General features: G+C 39.3%; 1 protein-coding gene across 1 annotated transcript in view; it reads left to right on the top strand.

Annotated features, from left to right (window-relative positions):
- The window catches only part of STK32A (serine/threonine kinase 32A), a 115,929-nt gene that overhangs the window by 15,864 nt on the left and 73,830 nt on the right, over window positions 1–26,235 (top strand). Inside the window, exons 2-3 of the mRNA XM_060007154.1 lie at window positions 13,892–13,947; window positions 15,017–15,168. Of these exons, the coding sequence (XP_059863137.1) occupies window positions 13,892–13,947; window positions 15,017–15,168 (208 nt within the window). The remainder of the gene's footprint in view (window positions 1–13,891; window positions 13,948–15,016; window positions 15,169–26,235) is intronic.

Genomic DNA, 26,235 nt, shown 5'->3' with positions numbered 1-26,235 from the left:
GACATGTGGGAAAGGCTTCTAATAGGACTGACAGATACTAAAACACATGAAGAAAGAAAACAGCAACTTGACGATAACTATCAGAGAGAGATGTGATATAGTGACCAATAATTTATTTTGATGAAAAAAAATAGGATACCAAGAGAGCAACATTCATAGACCAAAAATTAGTGTGAGGAGAAAAAATTACAGCAAAAATGGAAAAATTCCAAAGGTTCAGAAGATAGATTTGAGAAAATTTCCTAGAATAATGAACAGAGATAGAAAACAGAAGGGTAAGTACAAGTAAACTTAAGAGCCAGTCTAAGAGTTCTAGTTTTAAATAATAGTAGGTACAAAAATAGAGCAAGAGAAAATAAAAGGGAGGAAACCATCACTATATAATTTAAAGGAAAAAGAAAAGCCCAGAACTTTTCCAGATTGAATGAGCCTATCAAGTGCCCAGCATGACAAATAAAATAAGCCCATATAATAATAAAACTTCAAAACATTCAGCACAAATACACAGTCCTGCAAGGTTCCAGAGAAGAAAACTGTTGTTACCTCAGAGGGTCTGGCATCAAAATAGCTTTAGACGTAACAGCAACACAAAAAGCTAGAAATTAAGGAGAGCCAGGCCTCAAAATTTGGGAGGAAATTGAACCTAGAATTCAATACTCAGCCAAACTTGCAATTGAGCGTGAGTAGAATAATATATTTTGCATATATATAAGGCTTCAAAAATTTACCTCCCATGCAATCCTTCCTACAAAACTGCTGTAGAATGCACTCCACGAAAACAGGGGAATCAAGGAAGAGAGAGGGAGACAGTGCATGCGATAAGCAGGAACTCCTTCGTGAAAGAGGAGTGAAGGAAATCCCTAGGACGACTGGGACGGGGAGCCCGAGAATGACAGCTGGGAAGCAAAAAGGATAAAGAGTCCAGATTGGAGGGCTGTGGTAGAGACATTTTCAGGAAGATGGCCTTGTGACTGATGAACTTGAACATGTTGAAAGGGAACTTAGACAACTAGAGAAGAGTTTGAGATTGAATTAGGAAAAAGGCTATAGAAAAGCAAACAAGTATAAACAAGACAATTATTAACTCCAGGGAAAACCAAAAAAAAACATGTGCAAGAAGGGAAAACCAGTTGTGGTTTACTACATGACTCAGGTGTGTGTACCATTTCCATACTCATAATAATGGAAATACTGAATATTGATCTAATTGAAATTATTTTATCAGATACAGCTATACTGTATTAGAAAGATAGGAGCATGTTGGGGTAAGACCAAAAGACCAAGGAAGTAGCTAAATGCCCACTTGCCACCTTGAAAATTCAGTAAGTAATGCCTAAAACTGACAAGAAAAAAAAAAAAGATACTATTTAGATGATACAGTGGAAACTACCAAACTTATTAATTCAAAGAACTAAAAGTGTTAGCTTCTTGGCCAGAAGAGATTGAAGCGTGAGACAAGTGGATCATAGGACTAACATCAGTGTTTAATGTAGATATAGATAAAATAAAAATAAAAATGATAAAAATAAAAATGTCTAGAAGATAGAAAAACTAATCGAAATAGTAATCACTGTTATCTTTAGATGATTTTGGTTTTCTTCTACTTTTCTGTATTTATGATAAAACCATGAGTTTTATATAAAAAATATTCATTATGAACAAGAAATTGAAACTCAGAAACGGCCAGTAAATTTCCTAATTCCATTTATCTTGTAAGTGGTGGATCTAGGATTCCAGTGCAAGTCTGTCTGACTCAAATCATTTTTTATCTTTCATCAAAGCATTCCACCTTCACTACAAACCAAGAAGCAAAATTGCCATGCCCCAATACTTGCTCCCCTCTCCATACAGCTGCTTTCTATACCAGACACTTGATTGCTTTCATTTGTCTACTTATTTGTCTATGTATTTATTTATACTCATTTAATTCCAGAAAGATTAAAAAAATGGATTCCAACGATAAATACACTATAGCAAAATAAAATGTAAGTGAGGCAGGGGCATTTGATTATCCAGGTTCTCACAAATACAACTGAATGAGTCATACTCATTTTCCTGAGGATGTGACTTGAACCCAAGCTCCTTTTGTTTTTCCATCAGTGCCTAGCACAGTCCTGGGCATAGAGATGCTCAAAGAATATTGGTTGATCTGACTTGCTAGTAAAGCTATGGCTTCTGGAGGAGTGAGTTGAATTTCCTTCCTCCTTGTTGTGACTGTCTTGAAAGGGTGTAAGTAGTTTTTTTGCTAATGCCTCCATTTGGGAATATAGCATAATTCACCTAATTAATGGAAAACTGGTAAAATCCACCAAAAGAACTATTTTTCGCCAGCGCTTCAATTTTTTTTCAGTCCTTTTATTCCCTTTTTGGCAAATCATGCAGTGTCCATTCTTAAAAATAAATGGGCAAAGTGACAGCGGGAGGTATATGGAAGGTATGATGAGGTATATGGAAGACTAATTTCATGTGGGTACCTTCCAGTTGCCATAGTGAGATACATTTACTTCTGTTTGAAGATCATGCAGCAGTGACAAAGGCAATTTGACTCCTGCTGTTAATTATCCTTCAGTTCCTGGGGTTTTCATCCATGTCCTTGCTTAGGATAGTTGTTGGTTATGAGGTTGGTAGGGTGGAAGATGGGCAGTTCAGAGCATGGCAGTTCTTGACACTTTTGGGCTCAAAGAATGAGTAAATCAATCCTTGAGGTGATTAAGATGTAAATCTAGTGCCTTCAGAGAAATCTGAAGTTGTCACCATTCAAATGGAGACTTTCTTTCTTAATTGCCTAGCTCATTAAGAAGCCTTTTGATAATAGGCAGATAATTGGTAAGATATTCCTTGGGAGCTGCTACCCATTTTATTAAAATTTTTTTTAAATTTTTAATTGAAGTATAGTTAATTTACAATGTTGTGTGGAGGTACCAATGTTAAATGATGACATGCTAGGAAATAAACATGAAGAAAAATATCTTTAAAATGTTTCCTCCTAAGCTATTACATACTCTGTTAAACTTTGGTGACGGTACTTCCTCCACTTAATAAGTATTGATTATGCACGTGCTACATGCCCAACATGGTTGTAGGCAATGTAGATACCATAGTCAACAGGATGGGCCCAGTGTCTGCCTTCATAGAGGGTATATTCTTGGTACTGTTCATCCTGTGTCATGTCCCAACATCATTTTGCCTAATGTTTTGGCAAGAAAAGCACTGTTCTGGGCTGATACCACAGTGACTCATCCAGTAACAAGAGCGAAAACAGTAATAATGATACTTTTATTGAGTCCTAACTAAAAACTCTTGATAAGCACCTTTGATATGCCTTATTTCACCTAGTCCTCCTAATAACCTTAGAAGGGATACTAAATGCAATCAGTTTTACAGAGAAGGAAATTTATCAGAGAAGTTAACTAATTTAAAGTCCATAGCTAGTAAGCAGGGCAACCCAAACCCAAACCCTGAATTTCATGCTCATAACCACCATATTGTATCGCAAAACTTCCAGGACGCATCTGTACTATTAAGATCAACAAACTTGGAGCCACACATAGTCAGTTTCAAGTCCAAGCACCACCCCTGGGAGATTTAACTTTTTTGAGTCTCTGAAACTCATCCACAAAGCAGCAATAATACGACAACCTTATGGTGTTTTGGTAAGGATTAATTAGGGTAATGTTTATAAAGCACTGGATCAGTGCCTATACAATGGGTGTACCTAATAGATGATAATTATCAACTTTGACCTAAGATGTGGCACAGTGCAGGCAACAGAGGCCTATTCATTATTTATAGACACTATTATTAATTCGCTTCCAATTCATGGGGATGGGGGCAGAGGTAGAAGGGGAGGTCTGAGGCCTTGGAAATCAAATTAAGAAAACTATTTATTGAGAGCCTCGTCACACTAGGGTTTGAGTCGCTCAGTAAGTACATCCTCCCTGCGCGCCACTGCTTGGCCACCTGTTCAACTCTTACCCTTTCTGCGAGGCCCAAATGAAATGCTGCCCTTCCCTGAAGCTCTTTTCATCTTCTACAGTAGGAAGAAATTTCTCCCACCTTAGAACTCCCATGGTTTTTAGTGAACAAAACAGTGGTTCGTAAATAAAGCCCTGCAGACTGGTTCCGGGAAGTTTCCATCAAAATCTTAGGTCCAGCCTCCAGAGTCTGATTCAGATGAGGCCCATGTATCTGCATCTTTAAAACAGTGGGGTTTTTTTGTGTTTTTTTGCGGTACGCGGGCCTCTCACTGTTGTGGCCTCTCCCGTTGCGGAGCACAGGCTCTGGACGCGCAGGCTCAGAGGCCATGGCTCACGGGCCCAGCCGCTCCGCGGCATGTGGGATCTTCTCGGACCGGGGCACGAACCCGCGTCCCCCTGCATCGGCAGGCGGACTCTCAGCCACTGCGCCACCAGGGAAGCCCTAAAACAGTGTTTTGTGTGATTTTGGTGGGCAGACATATTTGGGAATCACTGTAGGACAACATGAAGCTCTCAGTACATATGCACTCCTTTACACTGCAGTCATGTATGTGTAGGTTTCATTTCTTTTCCTTGGAGATTATCTTTCTGATACTCCAATTCAATGTAGGGATAAAAATAAGAAAAAACAGAAAGAGGAAGTCCCTTGTAACATTTTTCTCAGGTCCTAATCACCTCCTCTAAGATGTTTTACTGCATTTCCTGGACAGCTGTTCCTGCTGTATGTTCCCATGACACTCTGATTTTCTCCCTACAGCAGTGGAGCTTGTGTTAGTTGGAACTTGAATGAGTTTTGCTAAAAACATAAAAATTTAAAAATTATTGGAAGAATATCAGGGGGCCTGCAGAGTAATCAAGATAGGCCCTATCTGAATAGAAAGGCGCACACTTTAATGCTATCAGGGATCCCTTTTTATCGTGCAGGTCCACTTTATTCCATGTGTTGGTTTCATTTCCTGGGATCTACCGACCTGCTTTTTCTCCATTTGGCCAGTTCTGTTCTCATGTTCAGACAGCTTTGTGATAGCGGGGAAGCATGCATTTCCAGATCAGAAAACCCTGCATGTAGAGTATATAGATTGGAATGACTCAGGTCACAGTCCCACTCCCAGACCAGGGCTTCTGGCAAAGGGTGGGGGACATGATGAGTGACAGATACCAGTGACCGCACATGGTTGGTGGGATCAGTGTTATAAGACAGGATCCATGAAAAAAAAGATCTTGCTGAAGAAGACAAGCCAGAAAGATGGACACTGTTGTGAGACAAGCCTTTCCCTGACTCTGTGCTGCATATACTGCTTTCTCGGGTACAATTATCTACATTTAATGGGCTGCAGCAGAGAACAGCGTTTGAGGACAGCTCCGGACTTCACCCCTTGGAGCTGCCCCTTGCTTACGCTGTGGCCTTGAGAAAATTACTTCATTACTCTGGGCTGCAGTTTGCTCAGCTTAAAACAATGGCAATAATAGTAGTACTATTTCATCGGATTGATGGAAAATTGAGATAATATATCTATATAACATGCTTAGACTAATACCTGATATTCCTTACAAAAAGATATTAGCTATTATTAAGTATTCTGGTGTCCCACTAGACTGTCAGCCCCAGGAAGGTAGGCAACCTTGGCTTTCTTTGTCCCCAGCACAGAGTGCAATGCCTGCTTGTTACTGCGTGAGCCATCAGTACAGCTTTGCTGTCGGTGAACGCAGACCAAGTTCAGTGAGCATCATCTGCACCTTTACTCCACCTAAGTGTCTATTCTGCTGTAGTGGGGGGAGGAATTACACACACTTACGCGTGCGCGCGCGCACACACACACACACACACACACACACACACACACACACACACTTCCTGAGCTGGAGTGAAGAAGGGGCACATGGGGCCAGCTAAGCCGTTACTGTCTCCATGTGGAATTGACTCTGCCCTTAGAGAACCACAGCCAACCCCAGTGTCACGTTTAAGCAACCAATGTGTGTAATGTATCAGTTGGGACCAAACAGCACTCGAATGTAACATTGTGCTGTATAAGTAAAGTGTTTACTAAATAAATTGCCAACATAAGCAAGGTATGGAGAGCCTGCTTCAAGAGGATATTTCCCAAAGCACTTAGAAGTATCCCCTTATTAACAATCACATTGGCATGATGGCATGCAAGGAAATGATTGATTGTTTGGGCTTTTAATTTAAGCAGTAGCAGGAGTTTTTAGAATTGTTGGAATTTGGAAACTTTTTTGCTCTGTGTATCTTGGATAGATATAACCTTAGAATAAATTATGTTGTATTTTAGAAATGTCAAAAGCTATTGATTTAAAATACAAGTACATGCTTTTAACAACAACAACAAAAAAAGCCTTTTTTAAAGACTTAAGTCCAGAGGGACAATAAGGGAAAGATGGATACATTTGACCCTATAAAATTTGACTATAAAATATAAATTTAACACTTAAGTTTTCTATCTTATTAAAAATGTTTTAAAGTCAAAAGCCAAATGGGCAGCCTAGAAAAATATTTCCAAGATGTACTAAGAGAAAGTTAATTTACTTAACGTTTTAAATGCATTTGCAAATCCATAAGAATAACTCATTAGAAACAGGCAAAATATATGAATAGGCAGTTCTTTGAAAAAATAAATGTACAAAGATATGAGACTTTACTCATTAAAGAAATACAGCTGACCTTTGAACAGCAATTGTGTGGTCCATTAATTTTGTAAAATAAATACGTACTACGGTAACTACAGTAGTACACGATCTACCTTGGATTAAATCCTCAGATACGAAAACACAGATACGGAGGAACCTCAGATTTGGTAGGCTGACCATAAATTACATGTGGATTTTTGCTGAGAGCAGGGCTGGCACCCCTAACCCCCTACATTGTTCAAGGGTCAACTGTATAAAGTAAATAATTCAATTTTTTTCACTTGTCAGATAAAGGACAGTTGATGTGATAGTGTTGGCAGGGTGGTGGACAAAATGTCACTCTTACACGTTGCTGGAAGAGATTGGGTGCAACATCTTTGGAGGGCTGTTGACAATATCCATTAAATTGGAAAATCCACATAATCTTTGTCCCAGTAGTTCTACTTTTATAAAGTTAGCCTACAACACATGTGCATAAGCTGATCAAGGATGTTTATGGTAGTATTGTAGGAAATAGCAGATAATTAAATCATCTTTGAACGTCCATCAACAGGCTAAATATTTTATGGTATATTTATGCAATGAAGTATAAAGGAGCTATTTTAAATAATTAGATATAGAGCTATATGTAATGGTATGAAAGGACAGAAACAGTATAATTATGTAGAAACGGCTTATAATCTCTGTCCCTACAGGAATGCTAGTACCTTGCTATTGCTGTCAAAAGGGAATACATATAATATGCAGGGAAAAAATCTCTTAAAGGATACAGAAGAAATGGTTAATAGTGATTGCCTCCTAGGAATAGAACTAAAATTTTGCAATGGGAAGAAGACTTAATTTTCTCTGAATAATTGTACTTTTTTTTATCATTTGTAACTTTTACCTTTCAGTGGGCCAGACATTATACTTCTGGTTTATAGCATGTCATCTTCAAAACCACTGGCGAGTCAAGTTTAATTAGCTCTGTTCTACAGATGGGGACCTTATGATTTGAAAAGATGGAGTAACTTATCTAGGGTCCCACCACTGGTGTCCTTGTTCTCTCATCAATAGAAAGGTTTACAGAAATATCAAGGAGTGCGGTTCTCAGTAATCTCACGTATGTTCATGATTCCATACTTAGGAAGGCTGAAATATTTTTAAAGAAAAAATAAAATATTTTCCAAATATTTTTACCTCAAAAGTAGAAAAAAGAATGGATTTTCTGCTTTACTTTCTAGAATGCTCTTCTCCCAAATTCCAAGTGTCAGGGTGGTATAACAAAGTCTAAAAAGTGTTTCCCCTCTTCTTTCCTTCAACACTGTTTATTGACCAGAATGTTTAGACTGGGGAGATGGTAAGAGAAGTAGAACAAAGGAAATAAAGAGCATCAGGCCTGAATCCCACCATCAGTACGCTTCCGTTTAGGGAAAGACTTGGGAAAGCCTGACTCGTGATTCTAGAAGGATAGACAAAGAAGTTCCACCTTGCTTCTCCTGATTCTACCTCTGGAATGGGTGGACAGCTATAGAGATTAACAATGTGGGTGCAGGATCAGAAAGGTGTATATGAATTTACATGAAGGTGGATTTATTCTATCCACCCCTCCACTCAAGTGTTGGGTGTGGCTTTGTGACAACAGTCAACTGCGGTCCCCTCAGTTGGTCTTACTGTCCATGTGACTTATCAATTCAAGCCTACCAAAGAGCTGAGTGTGATTCTAGTGCTTAAACATTTGTTTTTCATACAATAGCCCCTAAATGCAATTCCTTGGGTGCTCACACAAGGAAAACAAAACTGAATTGGACTTTGACAGACTGTCTTGGTCTTCAAATGGGGTACCTTCTCCGAGGATTTACATGTGTAGTCTTGACTGAACAGGTTTTGCCTTACTTTCTGACTTACGAACCTAACCCCAAGATGAGTGAGTCACAATACTAGTTGTAATCATGGCCAATTATTTAATCTCTCTGAGGCTGAACACGCCTATCTGTAAAAGCCGTAAGGTTACTGAGAGAATACAATGAGACATACAAAGGAAACATACATAAACAGACCTCTAATGCCTACAGAATGTCTGTGTCTGGTTGATTAGTGGAGAATGTGCACCTATCCAAAAGAAAAACTCTAAAATAAGTCCTTTTAAGATACTTAGTTTTAAAAATAAATAAAAATATTCCGTGGGATCTCATAACGTTAGGATCTGTTCAGCTTTGTCTTAATCTGATATACCTCCAGACAGCCTTAAGAATACTGTATGTACTGACATGATGGTTGCTAAGACTGAGGTGAGAAGACCTGTGTGAAAGCAAGACTGAGGCAGAGAGGAAGGTGCTGGAGGTTGAGCTGCTGTTGCCTGTTTGTTTCCCCGCAGGTCACATTCCCTGGCCCAGACCTATCAGTGTAAGTGAGAACCAGATTCTGTCTCTCCCTACACTCAACCTTCAAAACCCCACAAAGACCCAGGGTCTAACAGGGTCTCCAGGAGACCCTTTTTATCTTCTTGGCACCAGAGCTTCTCTAGGAACCAGAAGGAAAGTTTTAGAACATGATACAAGGACAAGACACAAGAAGAAGCCACAACAAAGGTTAACTTTGCTTCAGAGATTGAAGAAAACACTGCTGCAAGGCCACCACACCACAGACTGCAAAGCCCAGATGTGTAGAAATGACACTGACAGCTGCCATTTACTTCCGTGTTGTCTGCTAATATCCATGTGTCATGATAGCAGCTTACCATGGTATTTGCTGGGAGCTCTGAATTATCCTATTCCCTAAGCAGTAGTCGTAGTACTAGTAAAAGTAGTTTGTTCCAGTTCATATTCTAAGTACTTTACATATGTTAACTCACTTCATTTTGCTATAAACCCTATGATGTATATATTATTTTGATCCCTATTTTATCAATGAAGATACAGAGCATGGAAATAAATCGACAGGAAAAAACAAAGAAATTGCCAGGATTCCACAAGTATTCATTGTAGGAGCTGGAATTTGAACTCAGGTAGTCTGTCTCCACAGACTGTGCTCTTAATCTCAGGGGCTGGTAAATTTTTTGTAAAGGGCCAGCTAGTAAATATTATGGCATCGCTTTTCATATGGTCTCTATTGCATATTCTTTATTGTTTTTTTTAAATCCTTTAAAAATGTAAAACCAATCTTAGCTCACAGGAGGCACAAATACAGGCAGCAGGCCCATTTTGGCTGTGGGCCATATGTAATCTGCTGGTTAATACTGCACAGGGTGATCAAAGGTTTAAGCACACAGTGGGTGTGCTATTGCATACTCCCCTTAGGCAAAGCCTATATGCCTGTAATATAATTGGTTTCCCGTTGACAAAATAATCCACAGTTCTGACTTCATCTCTCTCTCTCATTTTGTCTGAATTGATGAGGTTTGGTTGCCTTTTCAATCAGCCTTCCTCCAAACTAGTGTTGCTGTTGTTGGTCATTTAAGAAGGGACCGTAAGGATGGAATAAGAGCTTATTTTTCAGTCACTTTCAGTGTGTCATCGGCTTTCTCTCCAGGATGTATTATTATACAGGGAAGTGACCTTAGGCACTATGGCATCGGACTGGAGTTGGATCTTTCTTTGACTGACTAGAAACAAAGGCATAAATAAGATGTAGTATCTCTAAAACCTTAAGGTTGCCACTTTTCTGGGACCTAACCTGACATTAATTAAGGCAGTTCTGCTAGTAGAAATTTATCAGCAACCTGGCATCTAATCCTTTATCATTTTCATGAAAGCTTAAAATGGCTTATAAAGAGACCCGGTTCGTGAAATGGATTGATATCGCAATGGAACGTCCTGCTTTCCAGGTACCCGCTATATACTTGGAGATTCAAAACATCATCACAGCATTGTAGGCTAGGCTGCTAGTGAAGAAACCACCGTGAGTTATTGGATTTGCTAAAAATGAAATAAATCTTGGTTATTTAACACTTCCATAGTACATAATGCATAACTCAGCCTCACGTGATGAGTGTGAGGAAATCATTGCATTGGTTATTTCAGTTTGAAACTTAAGAAAAAACTTACAAAAGTGTTCTTCAAGTTATTTTGACCACAACTCATAGTAAAATATAGACTAAAAGAATTCTCATGATACAGTACACGTCTATCTACACACAGATGTAAACTGAAACAAAAGTTTCAGAGTCAATACTACTCTAACTACATTTGAGCATTTCTGATATTATCTATTCTATTCCATTAAATTTTTTAACGCTCTTTATTACAACTAAATTTATTTCATAACTTATTAATGGGTCTTGACTCAGTTTACAAAACACTTCCCTAGAAGACCCACATTCTCACACTGCTCTGGTTTACAAGAAGCAACTGTTTGGGGGTTCTTCTGTATCTTTACATCTTACTTTATTTGTTGAGAACCAGATTTATGTGAGATTTACGTGTAAATCACTGTACCAGGCTCTATGGCAAGTGCAAAGAGATACCTTCAACTACCCCAAGCCAGGAATTTTCTGAGTTGCCAGGAAAACACAGGTGAACAAAGCAACATATAATCTCTGCCCTCACAGAGTTTATGATCTAGTGAATGAAAGAAACTCAGAACTCAAGGAGTTCGGGAAGACAACATAGTCAAGTGAATGACTTAAGTAAGTAAACTGTTTCATTAGCATTTTTCTGGATAAAAAGTATTTCTTTATCTAGCAGGGTCAGTCCCATTTTTACAGATGAGAAAATGGAGACTCAGAATCTGTCATTTAGGCTTAAAGACTTAAATATAAGACATGACACCATAAAACTCCTAGAATAGAACATAGGCAAAACATTCTCTGACATAAATTGTACCAATGTTTTCTTAGGTCAGTCTCCCAAAGCAATAGAAATAAAAGCAAAAATAAACAAATGGGACCTAATAAAATTTATAAGCCTTTGCACAGTAAAGGAAACCATAAACAAAAAGACAACCTATGGACTGGGAGAAAATATTTGCAAATGATGTGACAGACAAGGGCTTAATTTCCAAAATATACAAACAGCTCATACAACTCAACAAAAAAAAAACCAAACAACCCAATCGAAAAATGGGCAGAAAACCTACATAGACATTTCTCCAAAGAAGAAATACAGATGGCGAATAGGCACATGAAAAGATGCTGAACATCACTAATTATTAGAGAAATGCAAATCAAATCTGCAGTGAGGTACCACCTCACACCAGGCAGAAAGGACATCATTACAAATGTTGGATAGGGTGTGGCGAAAAGGGAACCCTCCTACACTGTTGGTGGGAATGTAAATTGGTGCAGCCACTATGGAGAACAGTATGGAGGTTCCTCAAAAAACTAAAAATAGAGTTGCCATATGATCCAGCAATCCCAGTCCTGGGCATATAGCCAGACAAAACTATAATTCAAAAGGATACGTGCACCCCTATGTCCATAGCCACATTATTTACAATAGCCAAGACATGGAAGCACCCTAAATGTCCACCGACAGAGGAATGGATAAAGAAGATGTGGTATATATACAATGGCATATTACTCAGACATAAAAAAGAATGAAATAATGCCATCTGCAGCAACATGGATGGACCTAGAGATTATCATACTAAGTGAAGTAAGCCAGACAGAGAAAGACAAATATCATATGATATCACTTATAGGTGGAATCTAAAAAAATGATACAAATGAACTTATCTACGAGACAGAAAAGACTCAGTTCTAGAGAACAGACTTGTGGTTGCCAAGGGGAAGGGGTGAGTGGGGGAGGGAAGGACTGGGAGTTTGGGATTAGCAGATACAAACTATTATATACAGGATGGGTAAACAACAAGGTCCTACTGCAGAGCACAGGGAACTGTATTCAATATCCTGTGATAAACCATAATGGAAAAGAATATGAAAAAGAATATACATATATGTATAACTGAATCACTTTACTTTACAGGAGAAATTAACGTAACATTGTAAATCAACTATACTTCAATAAAATTTAAAAAAAGAATCTGTCATTTACCAGAATTACATCATTGTTTACAGGCCAAATCCAGGATTATTTGTAATAGACATGCTGCCTCACATGATTAAATGTTTTGGGTTTTTTTTGAAATAAAGTGGGTTGGGAGTTTAAAAGAAGTGATGATTAAGTCACATTATAAAAATGTTTTCACCTTGAGAAAGCTTGCAAGATGAGAGGTCCCATTATTCATCTCTCTTTCCTTCAGAAGGAGCTAATCTGATAATTTTTGAAATCGACAAATTATGTCTTTTAAAGAGAAGAATGGCACCTTCTTGTACTTTGCAATCTTTTCTGATTAAATTCTTAAAATCCCTCATTTGGAATTTTACTCATCTAAACCCTTATTTCAAAAACCAGGAAAGAAAGTGGGACATTTTCTGCAGATCATCAAGGAAAGGAACCAAAGAATGTCACCTGTCTGGGAGAGTCTAGGCTTTGTTCTTCTCTTCACCAAGCATTTCTTGAGCATTGGCCCAAGAGACCATGCTATCTATACACTAAACATCTACTGCTCCTAGGAAGGAGTGAACACGTTATTATTTTTTAATTGATGTATAGTTGATTTAAAATGTATTAGTTTCAGGTATATAGCACAGTGATTCAATATTTTTATAGATTATATTCCATTTAAAGTTTAGGAGTGGAAATTTTTAAATGGCAGATGGAAAAGATTATCTCAACTTCAAATGAAGTGTATAAAATAGACTTTTATACTCATATTCATCCTCTTCTCTTAGATATCTGTGCCTTGGGGATCAACTCGTTCTGTAAACTTACATGTGTAATAGTTTCTTACTTGGGAAAATTGAGATCATTTGGATACACTAAAGAGCGGTTTTAGTGAGAAAACAGACAAGGAGAAGATTTTTAAAGTGCCAACCCTTAGTAGAATTGTATGCACAGAGGACCAGGTCTCTGGCCACCTATGTGAAACCCTCTGTTATATCCACTTAGAGCCCAACAACTTCTCTCTTTCTTAACGTTCACCAAGAGTTTTAATTGTCCACTCATTTTGTGACTATTTAATCCGTAAGAGTCTCTCTGGGGAGCCTTCATAGACTACAGTCTCCATAAAAGTAGAGATTTTATTTCTACTCTATTACTACTATATCCCCCAGTACTAAGCAATGTGATTAAGTGTTAAAGAAATGTCTATTGGATGAATGAATGGTCATGTTAAGGAATGTTGTTTTAAATAAAGTACTTAGGTTTAGTTCAATCTTCATATATTATTCATTAGCTACTAAAAGAGCACCTGAATCACTCATGATGTTCTTTTTGTTTGTTTTACAGTCAACTTTGACCACTTTGAAATTTTAAGAGCCATTGGAAAAGGCAGTTTTGGGAAGGTGAGAACCAAAATGATTAACCAATAATGGGGTATGTAGCTCAGAGAACAGAGAGCCCAAGAAGGTTCAGATTAGTTACTGGGACCACAGTAAATGATAATTCAGAGATGTTTTCATAATGGGTTTTTATAAAATTATTACCACAGTTTGAGCAAAGTATGAGACAGGCGGCTACATAATGAACATGTATGTTCTCAGAATTATCTCAAAGTCCAATCAGTTTACTCACTAGAGTTGGAGGCTTTCTCTACACTAATGGGGAGCGTAAGATTTCATAATCGTTTGCAAGTTGTACCAGTACATTCAGTAACAGTTGTCTTGTCAGTATAAGAATTAAATATTTTCATGTGGGAAAGAAGCCACCTGATTTCTGTTTTCCCCAATTGTACCATAGTTCTATTTTTAAAAAACCTACCATAAAAATCCTACCATAAAATTCATACACATTCAGTCCAATTCTTTGTAAGAATCTTCTAGATTCATATCCTGATTACTATTGTGTCTTGTGGAAACATACTTTAACAGAATACCTCATATTTCATAGTGAACTTGCATTTTAGAATCCTCTGCTGTCGACTTTATCAGGCATTATATGAACCTCTAAAAGAGTTTCACAAACATGCACATCACGCTTCGTGTTTTTCCTCATGCTTCAAGTCCTTTTTGGTTGTATCACCTGTGGCTGTCAACAGAAATTCTCGCACAATATTGTTCATCTTGACAGTTTAGTCATGCCTATTTTGGTCACTAAAAAGCAGAATAAGGATGCTGTTAGTTATTGGAAGATTCCTGACATGGAGGCAGCTATTTTCCCCAAAATGCTGTCTTAAAAATCCCCAAAAGCAAAAACAGGCAAACTTGTTTGAGAAGGCAGAGATTTAGAAATTGACTTGGTACAGGGGAAGAAAGTGCAATTTTTTACTCTGAAATCAGAGCTAAGTGGCAACTTTAACATCAGAGAATTTGCAAGTGATGGGGCCTCCATGCTGTGATAAACGGTCTTGTTCTGTCTCATTCCCACGATCCATCATCTCCCTAATCACTTTCTCACTCTGGTTGGCACCATTAGGTCTGCATCGTACAGAAGAACGATACCAAGAAGATGTATGCGATGAAGTACATGAACAAACAAAAGTGTGTGGAGCGCAATGAAGTGAGGAATGTCTTCAAGGAGCTCCAGATCATGCAGGGGCTGGAGCATCCTTTCCTGGTTAATTTGTGGTAAGTGGCTTTTCTTGGACCTCTGAATGGGACACTCCTACCTTCACCCCCAAATCCTCTTACATAAACACATCCTGATTTCTACGTGTGCATTGGCAAAACCCTCATTGGGATCTTCCTCGGGACTTTCGTTCGCCTTGGCTTCTTTGACTTTATAAAGAAACAAAAATGTTATTATTATCACCAGTAAATACTGCTCAGTTCAGTTGCCATATTTCCCCTTGTCCTTGAGGTCAGTATTTTTTTTTAAAGCATTGTCATTCAATAGGCTGGCAAGGAATGAGTTCAGATGTCTTCTCACTCATTAGGTCTTTTTCCCCCTTCCTCGTGGGGCAAGGACTTGGAGTGCAAAGTACGGCATCACTGGCAGAGATGAGGTTGACTGTTAGGACTTGTACAAAACACTTTCTTCTTAAAGTGATTGGCAATCAACCTTTTTTCCTTGCAGCATACTTCTTAAGCAGCCACATATATACCTGTGGGTTGGAAAAGGACGGGTGCTGCCTTTCTCACCAAATAGACTTTAACACAACCGGAGCTAATTTATGTCAGTAGCTAGACATTAAATGACTGATCTGCTCTCAAAGCCATTATCATAATCCAAGCCTTAGAAGACAGCAGAGACGCTTGCATTATCTACTGCTTCCTGCTCTCTTCTTACCCATGGAGGTCTCTATGTGGCTGGCTCATTTTGCTCTACATTTTAATGCATCCATTATGTTAAGAGCCAGTTCTTAAAGCTAATTCAGTATGACTGTTATTTAAATATGTATACCAAGCAGTTCTTACTTACTAGCAAAGGGAAAAAAAAAAAGAGATCTCTATTCAGAGAATACTAATGGAAAAATCATCGAAATGTCACTGTGTGTTTAGGGAGATTCTCTAGAGGAATCAGTGCCTAAAACCTGTCTCCCCCCATCTTTAATTTATACGGTTCACTTAATACACAATTTGCTTGAAGACTCTATGCCACAGTTGAAAAGAAGATGGTTCTGTGTGACTTGGAAATAGGTCTGTTAGGGTTTATGCACTGTTCAGACATGGGGAAGCTCATTTTGGCCCAGCCTTGGTGTATTTAATCAGTATTTTACAATGGCCTCTTCACAATGCTGCCATGTGAAGAGTTAAATGGATGCAGCTCTTTCTTCCCCGTCCTTAGCAATCATCAAATTGCCTTTTTTTCCCTCTCTTCACAATGATGATCCTCCCTTTGTTCAAACTCACACTGTCCTCCTTCAAAAGTTCAACCAACTAATTTTCTTCTTTTAAGACCAGGAAACCTTTGTAAGGGCACATGTACCATTTTGCCCTCTCATGCTTGTCTGTCATCCCTGAGCAGGCCACGTTGATTTCATTCTATTCCCTTTTTTTTTTTTTTTTTTAATAACATGAGTGTTGTGAGACTTTAAGCTGGCCAAAGAGTATGGATTTTGCTACTTGCTCACTTGGTTTCACTCCAGACATCATTCTCTCGTCTGTGCATCCTGACTTGGCAATAACAGGACATATATCCTATTCTACCCTTCTTCTCACTTCTGACACTGAATCTTACAGTAGAATCCTGGGCACCATTAACATGATAGAAGAGAGAGAAGAGACAGCTCCACCCCCATGATTCTAATACCACATTCAGAACTGGAAACTGATAAGGGACATTCCCAAAGGTACAGCAGAAACCCCTTTGTCTTTCAGACCTTGAGATAAAAGTCTTCCGACTTCAGCATCTTTTCTCCTTCTAATAAATGCTTTCTGCCTTACTCAGTACAGCATAGTAAATATAAGTGATCTTTCCACAACTATTAAGCACCTTGCAGTGCTTCAGGAGGTGTGGCTGTAATTTACTTTATCATTTTTAAATCCCATTGTTATAAGATACGCTTAATGTGTGTAATTTGGGTTGTTTCTATGAGTGAAGTATAATCAAGTGCTCTGCCCGGTGCCCAGCACATAGTAAGCATCTTACAAACGGTAGCTCTTAATTTCCTTGCTCCATTAAGGCATAGCATTCTCAAGTGCCCATCACTGGTGGCCAGTGTGGAACTCCAAAAGACAAATCTGAAGGGTGCTTGGTCCCAAGACATCCTGGCAAGCTGTGTGTGGTGAAGGAAGGGGGGAAGAGCCTTCAACTCATTCCCTGTAAGAGCTTATGTTTGTTTTGTCTTCCACCTGCATTCTGCAAATCAAAGAAAAGATTCCCTGTGTATTATGTACAATTGAATCAAGATTTTTCTATCCTGGGCTTAACTAGACTGAGCTTTGTATCCCCAAAACTTCAGGAGCCGATTTTCTAAGGAAGCATTGTATGATTAACAAAATAATAGTAACATTTTTTAGACACTCATGTACTTCTGTACCCATTCATGTACTCTCTTTTGCTGATACGTTGTGTTGGCCTGCCAATATTGCTTTTAATAATAATCTTCTCAGGGATGCTCAAAATGTCCTCTGGGGATGTGTTCAGAAAATTCTGGTTTTCAGGTTGAAGGAAAACACAAATTGTTTCTCTTTCAAGCAGGTTTTACACTAACGTTAAGACGTTGGTTTATGACTATATTGGTATAAACACAGACACATACGATCTTTGAAAACTTTTCTGCTCATTGCAAGTTGAAAAACAGAAAATCACACAGAGAACTGAAAATTCTCCAATAATCCTATCACCTTGAAACCACTCCTAACAGTGTGGACTTTCCAGTAAAATGTCTGCATCTGATTATGCATGAGTCCCATTCATTCCTTCATTCATGTATATATTTCCGGAGCATCACGATTTATAATCAGGGTTGCCAGATAAAATACAGGATGCATAATTAGATTTGAATTTCAGATAAATAACCAATAACTTTTAGTATATGTCCCAAGGATCACACAGGACATATTTTAAGTAAAAATTACTCATTATGTGAATTTCTAATTTGTGGGCATGTTGTATTTTTACTTGCTCAACCTAGGGACCCTAATTGTAACAGAGGCCCGTACCGTGGGGACGCAGTACTGAGTACAAATAGCGTGTGAATATATCAACTATGAGAAGTGCATGAAGGAACTAAGTAGAAAGAGGGGTGTGGGTGGTATGTTTTGAGGGTTTTCAGGGAAGGAAGGTCACTAGTCTGGGAGCATCAGTGTTAAGGGTGGAAGAACCTTCTGAATTAAAGTTCAGCCTCTCCAGACCTGGCCCGACTCAGAACACAGTTATCAGATAAAGGCCATGTTATAAAGTGAAGGCTGCCCGACAGGGCTGACATCCAAGAAAAGCAAATACAATCTTCCTGCGAGCCCCTCCCTGAGGGCCTCTAAACAAAGCCCTGGCAACCCACAGCCCGCAAAACAAGCGCCTGAGTCCTGCCCGGCACAGCCGATCCCCAGGCGGCTTTTGTTCACTGAGATTAAGCCTGCAGCTGCGCACAGCCACTCAGGGCTCCGAGCTCTCACCGGTGTCTCCCGTTCCTCCCGTCCCGTGAACCCCAAGGGTCCTCGTGTGATTTCAGAAAATGAGAAGATGCGATTGTCTGTGTTAAATGAAAAGGACCATGGGTACTGGGAGTGCGAAAAGGGAGCCCCGTGAGATAGCTCAACACAGTCACATAAATGAGTTCCCTGGAAGCAACCTCTATCATCTGTGACTCAGAGTGCCAGCACCTCTTCACGCAATCAGAGACCTTTGAGAACTCAGGGCAGCCTTCAGAGTCCCAGCATCAACCATGATAGCTTCTATTACTTTGGGTTTTACATATATGTTCTCGTGTATTCATCCCAACAACCTACGTGGATGGGGATTATTCTTCCCATTTTACACCTGAAGAAACTGAGGCTCAGAGAGGTTACACCATTTCCCCAGAGTCACACAGCCAGGACCCAAACCCAGGAATCCTGATTTCAAAGACCCTGCTCTTCCTGCTATCCTCTACCCTCCCCCACAGATGTCTTGTGAGACTCTTACAAAATACGTACAGAAATGCAATTTATTTGTTGATCTTTCTCCACATCCCACCAGAATACAAACTCCATGACGCAGATACGTTAGTATCTTTTGTTTACTGCCTCACTCTCCAGCTCCTACAATAGTGCCCAGCTCACAGAAAGGGCTCAATAAATATATGTTGAATGAATGAATGAACAAACGAAGTGAATTAGCAGCGGGACTCGTCTTCTGGCTCCTGGTTTTTTGCTCTTTGCCCATCATACCTCTGCCACCTCTTGCACACTCACACACAGCCCCATATAATCATGCCCATTCCAGATTCTTGGTAGGCCCTGAGGTCAGAGGCACCCGAGTTTGAATCCCTGTTTCGCCACTTGCTAACTGTGTACACGAAGCAAGTTACATTATGTGTTTTTCTTGGTTTCCTCATCTATAATTGGGAATCAGAGCAATAGCCATAGCAGAAGGTACTGATACGAATAAGAACATGTATATAAGGCATCTCAAACACAGTAGATATTTAATAAATGATGGCTTTAAAAAAACAACTCTGCGGCCCCTCCCAGAAATGACATGACCCCCCTGCCCCCATAGCCAGAGACGATTCTAAAGATTCTTAGGCGGACAGAGGCACCTGAACTTGAGCTGGCTTGGGCATTAGAAAGTCTTTTGTTCTAAAATTTTAACTCAAACAATTTCTTTGAATCTAAAATAAATGTCTTGATATAAAATAAGGAACTACAGAGTGTTCTAATGAAAATAACAAATACCCATATATCGTCACTCAGAATAACTGTTGTAATAGTTTTCTATTGCTGCTTTAACAAATTACCGCCCACACAAAACAACAACAAATTACCGCCACCTTAGTGGTTTAAAACAACAGGAATTGAAGTAGCTGAGGTTAAAGCTATTTTCGTAATATAATGAAAACATTCTTTTCCTTTTGCCCTGCATGGTTATTTGCACTGAAACTTCACAGGCAAAACTAATCAGAACAACGATTACCTATGGAATGTAGAGATTAACTAGAAGGTTGCATGTGGAAAACTTAGGGAGTGATTGAAAGATTCCACTATCTTTATTGTGGCGTTGCTCCTAGGAGAGTATATATTTGTAAAAATTCATTACATTTTATACTTAATATCTGTGCATTTCACTATAATTTTCCCTCATTAAAAGAATATGGAAATTGTTTTTTAAAACACAGATGTATTATATTACAATTCTGGAGGTCAGAAGTGTAAAATCAGTCTTCCTGAGCTAAAACCAAGCTATCAGCAGGGCTGTGTTCCTTCTGAAGGCTCTGCGGGGAGGACTTACTTCCTTACCTTTTCCAGCTTCTCCGGGCTGCCTGCATGCCTCGGTTCATGGCTCCTTCTTCCATCTTCAAACCTCTCTCTGACCTTCTGCCGTCCTCTTCCACCTTTTAAAGACTCCTGTGATTGCATTGGGCCCACCTGGTGATGATGATTCTTGCCCAAGCTCTAGCCACTCTCCACTGGGCTCTCTTCTCAGCTAGGCCTCAATCCTACCCAATAAAGACTTGAACAAAACACTAACATTCCTTTTAGGGCTTCCCTGGTGGCGCAGTGGTTGAGAGTCGGCCTGCCGATGCAGGGCACACGGGTTCGTGCCCCGGTCTGGGAGGATCCCACATGCTGCGGAGCGGCTGGGCCCGTGAGCCATGGCCGCTGAGCCTGCGCGTCCGGAGCCTGCGCGTCCGGAGCCTGTGCTCCGCAACGGGAGAGGCCACAACAGTGAGAGGCCCGCGTACCGCAAAAAAAAGAAAAAAGAAAAACACTAACATTCTTTTTAACAGCTCAAGGCCTCATCCTAGGATGACCCTAGCCCACTTATAGTGCTTGCCTGAGAAAACTCAAGGCTGGAGAAAAATTTACTGTTTGCTCCACGAACACTTGAAGACAGGGCCCCTGTCTCCCAGCCACTGCGGAAGGGGAGGAGCCCAATTTCCATACACGGCGTCAGTTAACAAACCAGGTGGGATTCACGCGGACCAACCCCACCTTCCCAGTTTTTGTAAGTTTTCACTTGCTGGCTCTGCTGAGCCCCCGCTCACCACCCTCTCTATTCCCTATTCAACAAATCAAAGTTGAGTTCAGTTCACAACTGGACTCTTCCTTTTTTTTTTACATCTTTATTAGAGTATAATTGCTTTACAATGGTGTGTTAGTTTCTGCTTTATAGCAAAGTGAATCAGTTATACATATACATGTGGACTCTTTCTATTGCAGTAGGATATTACGGACTAAACTCTCTCCTTACTACTTTAACCAGTGTCAGCTTTGTTAACTTAGGAAGAGATGTGATTAAATTAAGGATATTGAGAAGGGGAAATTATCCTGAATTATCCAGTGTTGTCATAGGAAGAAGTTGTCCCTGATGAACCTGGATAGTTGGGGAAGAAGGAAGCAGTCCCTGAAGAACTAGGCAGACAACAGTGTTATCGTGTGGCCAATACATAGTACTTGTTCCATATAGTTGTTGACTGACTGACTGTTGGGCTAATGGCCAAGGAACTGGATCTTTATAATGCAGACTTATTCATTTATTCCTCAATATTAAAAAGGATTCCTTAGAAATTCATTGGAAGAATATGTGGTAGCTTACATAGTATCAGAAGTAAAGCTTGAAGAAGTAGGTCTCTGGAGGGTGAGGGACAAAGGCTGTTCTGGGACTCTAGGTAGCAGGAAGTAATGGACAGAAGTGCAAAATCAGTCTTCCTGAGCTAAAACCAAGCTATCACAGGGCTGTGTTCCTTCTGAAGGCTCTAGGGGGGAGGACTTACTTCCTTACCTTTTCCAGCTTCTCCGGGCTGCCTGCATGCAGGGTATCTCAGCTGGGATGAATCAGCTCCAGCCAATTTTCTAACCTTGCATCACGGACTCAATCAACGTTCAAAGTCCTGGGAGGGAATCCAACTGGCCTTGCTCAGAAACATGCTTACCCCTTGGCTAGAAGAAAGAATGAAACAAATAATGACTCCTAGATTGTTGGCCGGAAAAACTTGGTGAATAATTGTGTCATTCACTGAAGAGGAGCAGATTCATTGTCAAAATCAAGAACTCTCTTTAATTAACAAGAACTCTCTGTTAACTTTGAGCTCCATCTTAGTCATGCTGTTGAATAGGCATTGAGTCTGGTGCTCAGAAGAGAAATCCAGAGTCAAAGGAGAAGTCCCACAAAACATGAATATGGGAATCATTGGCTTATAGGTGCTATTTAAATCAGAGACTTGAAGGAAGCACCTTTGGAGGGAGATTACATTAAAAAAAAGGGCTGAGGACTCAAGACCTAGGGCATTTAATACAGTAGTTCTGACGGAGGAGGAAGACTCAGGGAACTAGACAAAGAAGGTACTCCCAGGAACCTAGCCAACAAGCTAGGGGTAAATCAGGAGAGAATCCTAGAATCAAGAAAGGAAAGTGTTTCAGAAAAGAAGGCATGTAAACCATTTCAAGTGCTGCAGAGAAGTCAAGAATAAGGAGACAACTGCCCACTGACTTGGGAAGAGATAGATGTGGTGACCTTGATATGAGCCAACTCCAAATGGCTGAACAAAAGGTGGAAGGGAGTGGCTTGATCAGAGCATGGGACTGAGTAATTTTCTTTTTCGAGGGTGGAGTGCAAAGTGGTTTTGTTGTGTTTTGAGATTAATCCATGTTGTCACAAGCAGCAATAGCGTATTGTCATTTCTCTATCATAGTCCACTGTATGAATATCCCATGGCTTATTTATACATCTTACTATTTTTTATTATGCAACACAATTTTTTTTTTTTTTTTTTTGCGGTTCGCGGGCCTCTCACTGTTGTGGCCTCTCCCGTCGCGGAGCACAGGCTCCGGACGCGCAGGCTCAGCGGCCATGGCTCATGGGCCTAGCCGCTCCATGGCATGTGGGATCTTCCCGGACCGGGGCACCAACCCGCATCCCCTGCATCGGCAGGCGGACTCCCAACCACCACACCACCAGGGAAGCACTGCAACACAATTTTTAATTGAAGTATAGGTGATATACAGTGTTGTGTTATATATATATATATCCATCCTTTTTCAGAATCTTTTCCCTTATAGGTTATTACAAAATATTGAGTAATAGTTCCCTGTGCTCTACAGTAGGTCCTTGTTGGTTATCTATTTTATATACAGTAGTGTGTGTATATACATCTTATTACTGATGGATGTTTGAGTTGTTTCCAGTTTGAAACTTTTACAAATAGTCCTGCTGTTAACATTCCTCTTTGTATCTTTTGGTAAACAAAAGTACACACATTTGGGGACAATAAACCTAGGAATTAAATCACTGGATCCTAAGATTTATGTAGGTTTACCTGGCAAACAGTTTTCCAAAGAAGCTGTACCAATTTATATTCACATCAGCAAGATGTGAGAATTCAAGTTACTCTAAAACCTCACCAACACTTGGTATTGTCAGTTTCTTTACATATAGGTGTTCCAGTAAATGTGTTAATTGTATCTCATTTGGTTTCAGATTGAGTTTCCCTGGTGACTTAGAGTTTGGGAACATTTTTATATGCTTATTGGCCATTGGGAACCTGTTCTTGAGAAGTGCTTGAGTTTTTGGTCCATCTTTTTATGGTTTGCCTCTTTTTCTCATTGATCCATAGAAGTTCTTTATATATTCTGTAAACAAGTCTTTTTGAGGATGTAAATTATTTGCCCAATCTGTGACTTACCTTTCCACTCTATAATGATGTTTTTTAAAATAATCATTAAAGCTTGAATTTAAATGTGGTATAATTTATCAACCTTTTCCTTTATGGGTAGTGCTTTCTGTGTCATGTTTAGGTAATCTTTGCCCATACCAATGTGAAAATATCTATCCTGTTTCCTAGAAGCTTTGTTGTTTTAGCTTTTACATTTAGATCTATATTCCAGGACCAAGATTCACTTTCTTTCCCCATATGGCTATCTAATTAACCCAACACCATTTATTGGAGCTTTTATGTTTCCCTTCCTGCATCACAGTAACACATTTGTTATTAGTCATCATATACGTGTGGGTTTCCAGACTTTGTTCTATTGATCTACTTGTGTACCTTGACACATTTATCACACTACCCTAAAGACTACAGCTTCAGACTGGTAAAAGAATTCAGTAAAATAATGCTCCTTCTTGGGCTTCCCTGGTGGCGCAGTGGTTGAGAGTCCGTCTGCCGATGCAGGGGACACGGCTTTGTGCCCCCGTCCGGGAGGATCCCACGTGCCGCGGAGCGGCTGTGCCCGCGAGACATGGCCGCTGAGCCTGCGCGTCCGGAGCCTGTTGCTCCGTGACGGGAGGGGCCACAGCAGTGAGAGGCCCGCGTACCGCAAAAAAAACCCCAAAAAACCCCATAATGCTCCTTCTTGATTATCTTCATTATAGTTGGACCTTTTCAATTCCATATAAATTTCATAATCAGCTTGTCAATTTGTATTTTAAAGCTGCTGTTATTTATATTGGGTTACATTGAATTTATAGACTAGTCCAGGGAGAATTAAAATATTTGAAAACTGTTAAACCTTCCAATTTATCAAATACACACACACATAATTAAGGTATCCCTTAATTTCTGTCTTTAGTTTCAGTTTTTAGTGTAGAGTTCTAGCATATTTGTCTTTAGATTTAGTTCTAGGTATTTAGTGTTTTTAAATTATTATAAATAGTAATTGTTTATCAAAATTTAATTTTCTAGTAGTTTGTTGCTTGTTTACCAAAATACAATTGATTTTCAATATTGATTTTATGTCCAATGACCTTGTTAAATTCTCTTATTCTTTCTACCAGTAGGCCTGTAGATTCTTTTGGACCTTCAATATTTACAATCATGTCATTAACTAACAGTGACATTATTAGTTCTTCCCTTCCCATCTTCTTACCTTTTACTTTCGTGCCCATTGTATTTGCATTGAGAACAATGTCGAATATAGCGGACATCCTTATGTGTTTGTCCTGATTTCATGGGGAGGGTTTTAGGGATTTCAAGATTTCGTATGTTTGCTGTAAGCTCTTCGTAGATATCCATGATCACAATAATAAAGTTTGCTTCCAGTCCTAGTTTGCTAGAAGTCTTGATCATGAACGGGTATTAAATTTTGTCAAATGTGTTTTTGTTTTATCAAGATCATTTCTATTATGTGGTGAAGTAAATTAATTGATCTGCAAATCTTAAAACAACCTTGATCCTCAAATAAACCCTAGTTGGTCATGTTCTAGTATCCTTTTGTATATATCACTAGACACTATAACACATATTTTTAAGTATTTATTTTTATATATTATTTTTATTTATCAACATTTATTTTATTATGTATACTATATATATTTTTTTCAAATGTGCATAAGCAAGTTTGAATGCAGAGTATGAGCCCATCAAGAGGAAGGACCTGGTAATGTAGGATAGAAAAGGGAAGATAGCTAGAGCAAGCTGCTGAATGTGGAGAGATGGATGTGATTCAGGGCACAGCTAAGTGTGCTGGCCTTAGGGAGAAGCCAGGGCACTTCTTTCACTGTACTAGGACAGAAGGCAGAGTACGTAACTGTATATATTCCTAAAGTGGTGGATTTGCTGCTGGGCAGATGAAGTAGTTCTCATGCCATTGCCTCTGTGACACATGAGTTACCAATTGAGAATGAGGAATGGGCCCAGTATAGGAAATTTTGAGGAGAAAAGCTAAGTGACTGAAAGTATAAAATCAATAGAGAATTAGGACTTTCTTAATATCTATTTGAGACTTGTGGTTAAAAATGTAAGTGAATCCAGTCAGCACTGTTTGTGTTTTTTCTCCTCAGAGTACACTTAATGGATATTAGTTTGTTTTCTGTTGCTGTTTTAAAGCATATAGGTGTGTTCAATCAGGATTGGAGTCTAGCTGGGAGAGGTATCTTCACTATGACAGAATTTGATGAATTGAAAAACATATTTGAGGGAGTAGACTCAAGAAGTAGACTCCTGGGGGAAACTTAAGGAAATCATACATTCGTGAAGTCTAAGACAGTTAATATTTTTGAGGTGTTATGCTAAAATATTACATGCATTATCTCATACATCTTCAAATACTAGTTCCTATAAAATAGGAATAGTATTTGTCCCCTTATAAATGTGAGTAAGCTGAAGATGCGAG

The sequence above is a fragment of the Delphinus delphis genome, chromosome 3 (genome assembly GCF_949987515.2).
Source record: "Delphinus delphis chromosome 3, mDelDel1.2, whole genome shotgun sequence".
Taxonomy (NCBI): domain Eukaryota; kingdom Metazoa; phylum Chordata; class Mammalia; order Artiodactyla; family Delphinidae; genus Delphinus; species Delphinus delphis.
This window is presented reverse-complemented; position numbering and strand designations above follow the sequence as displayed.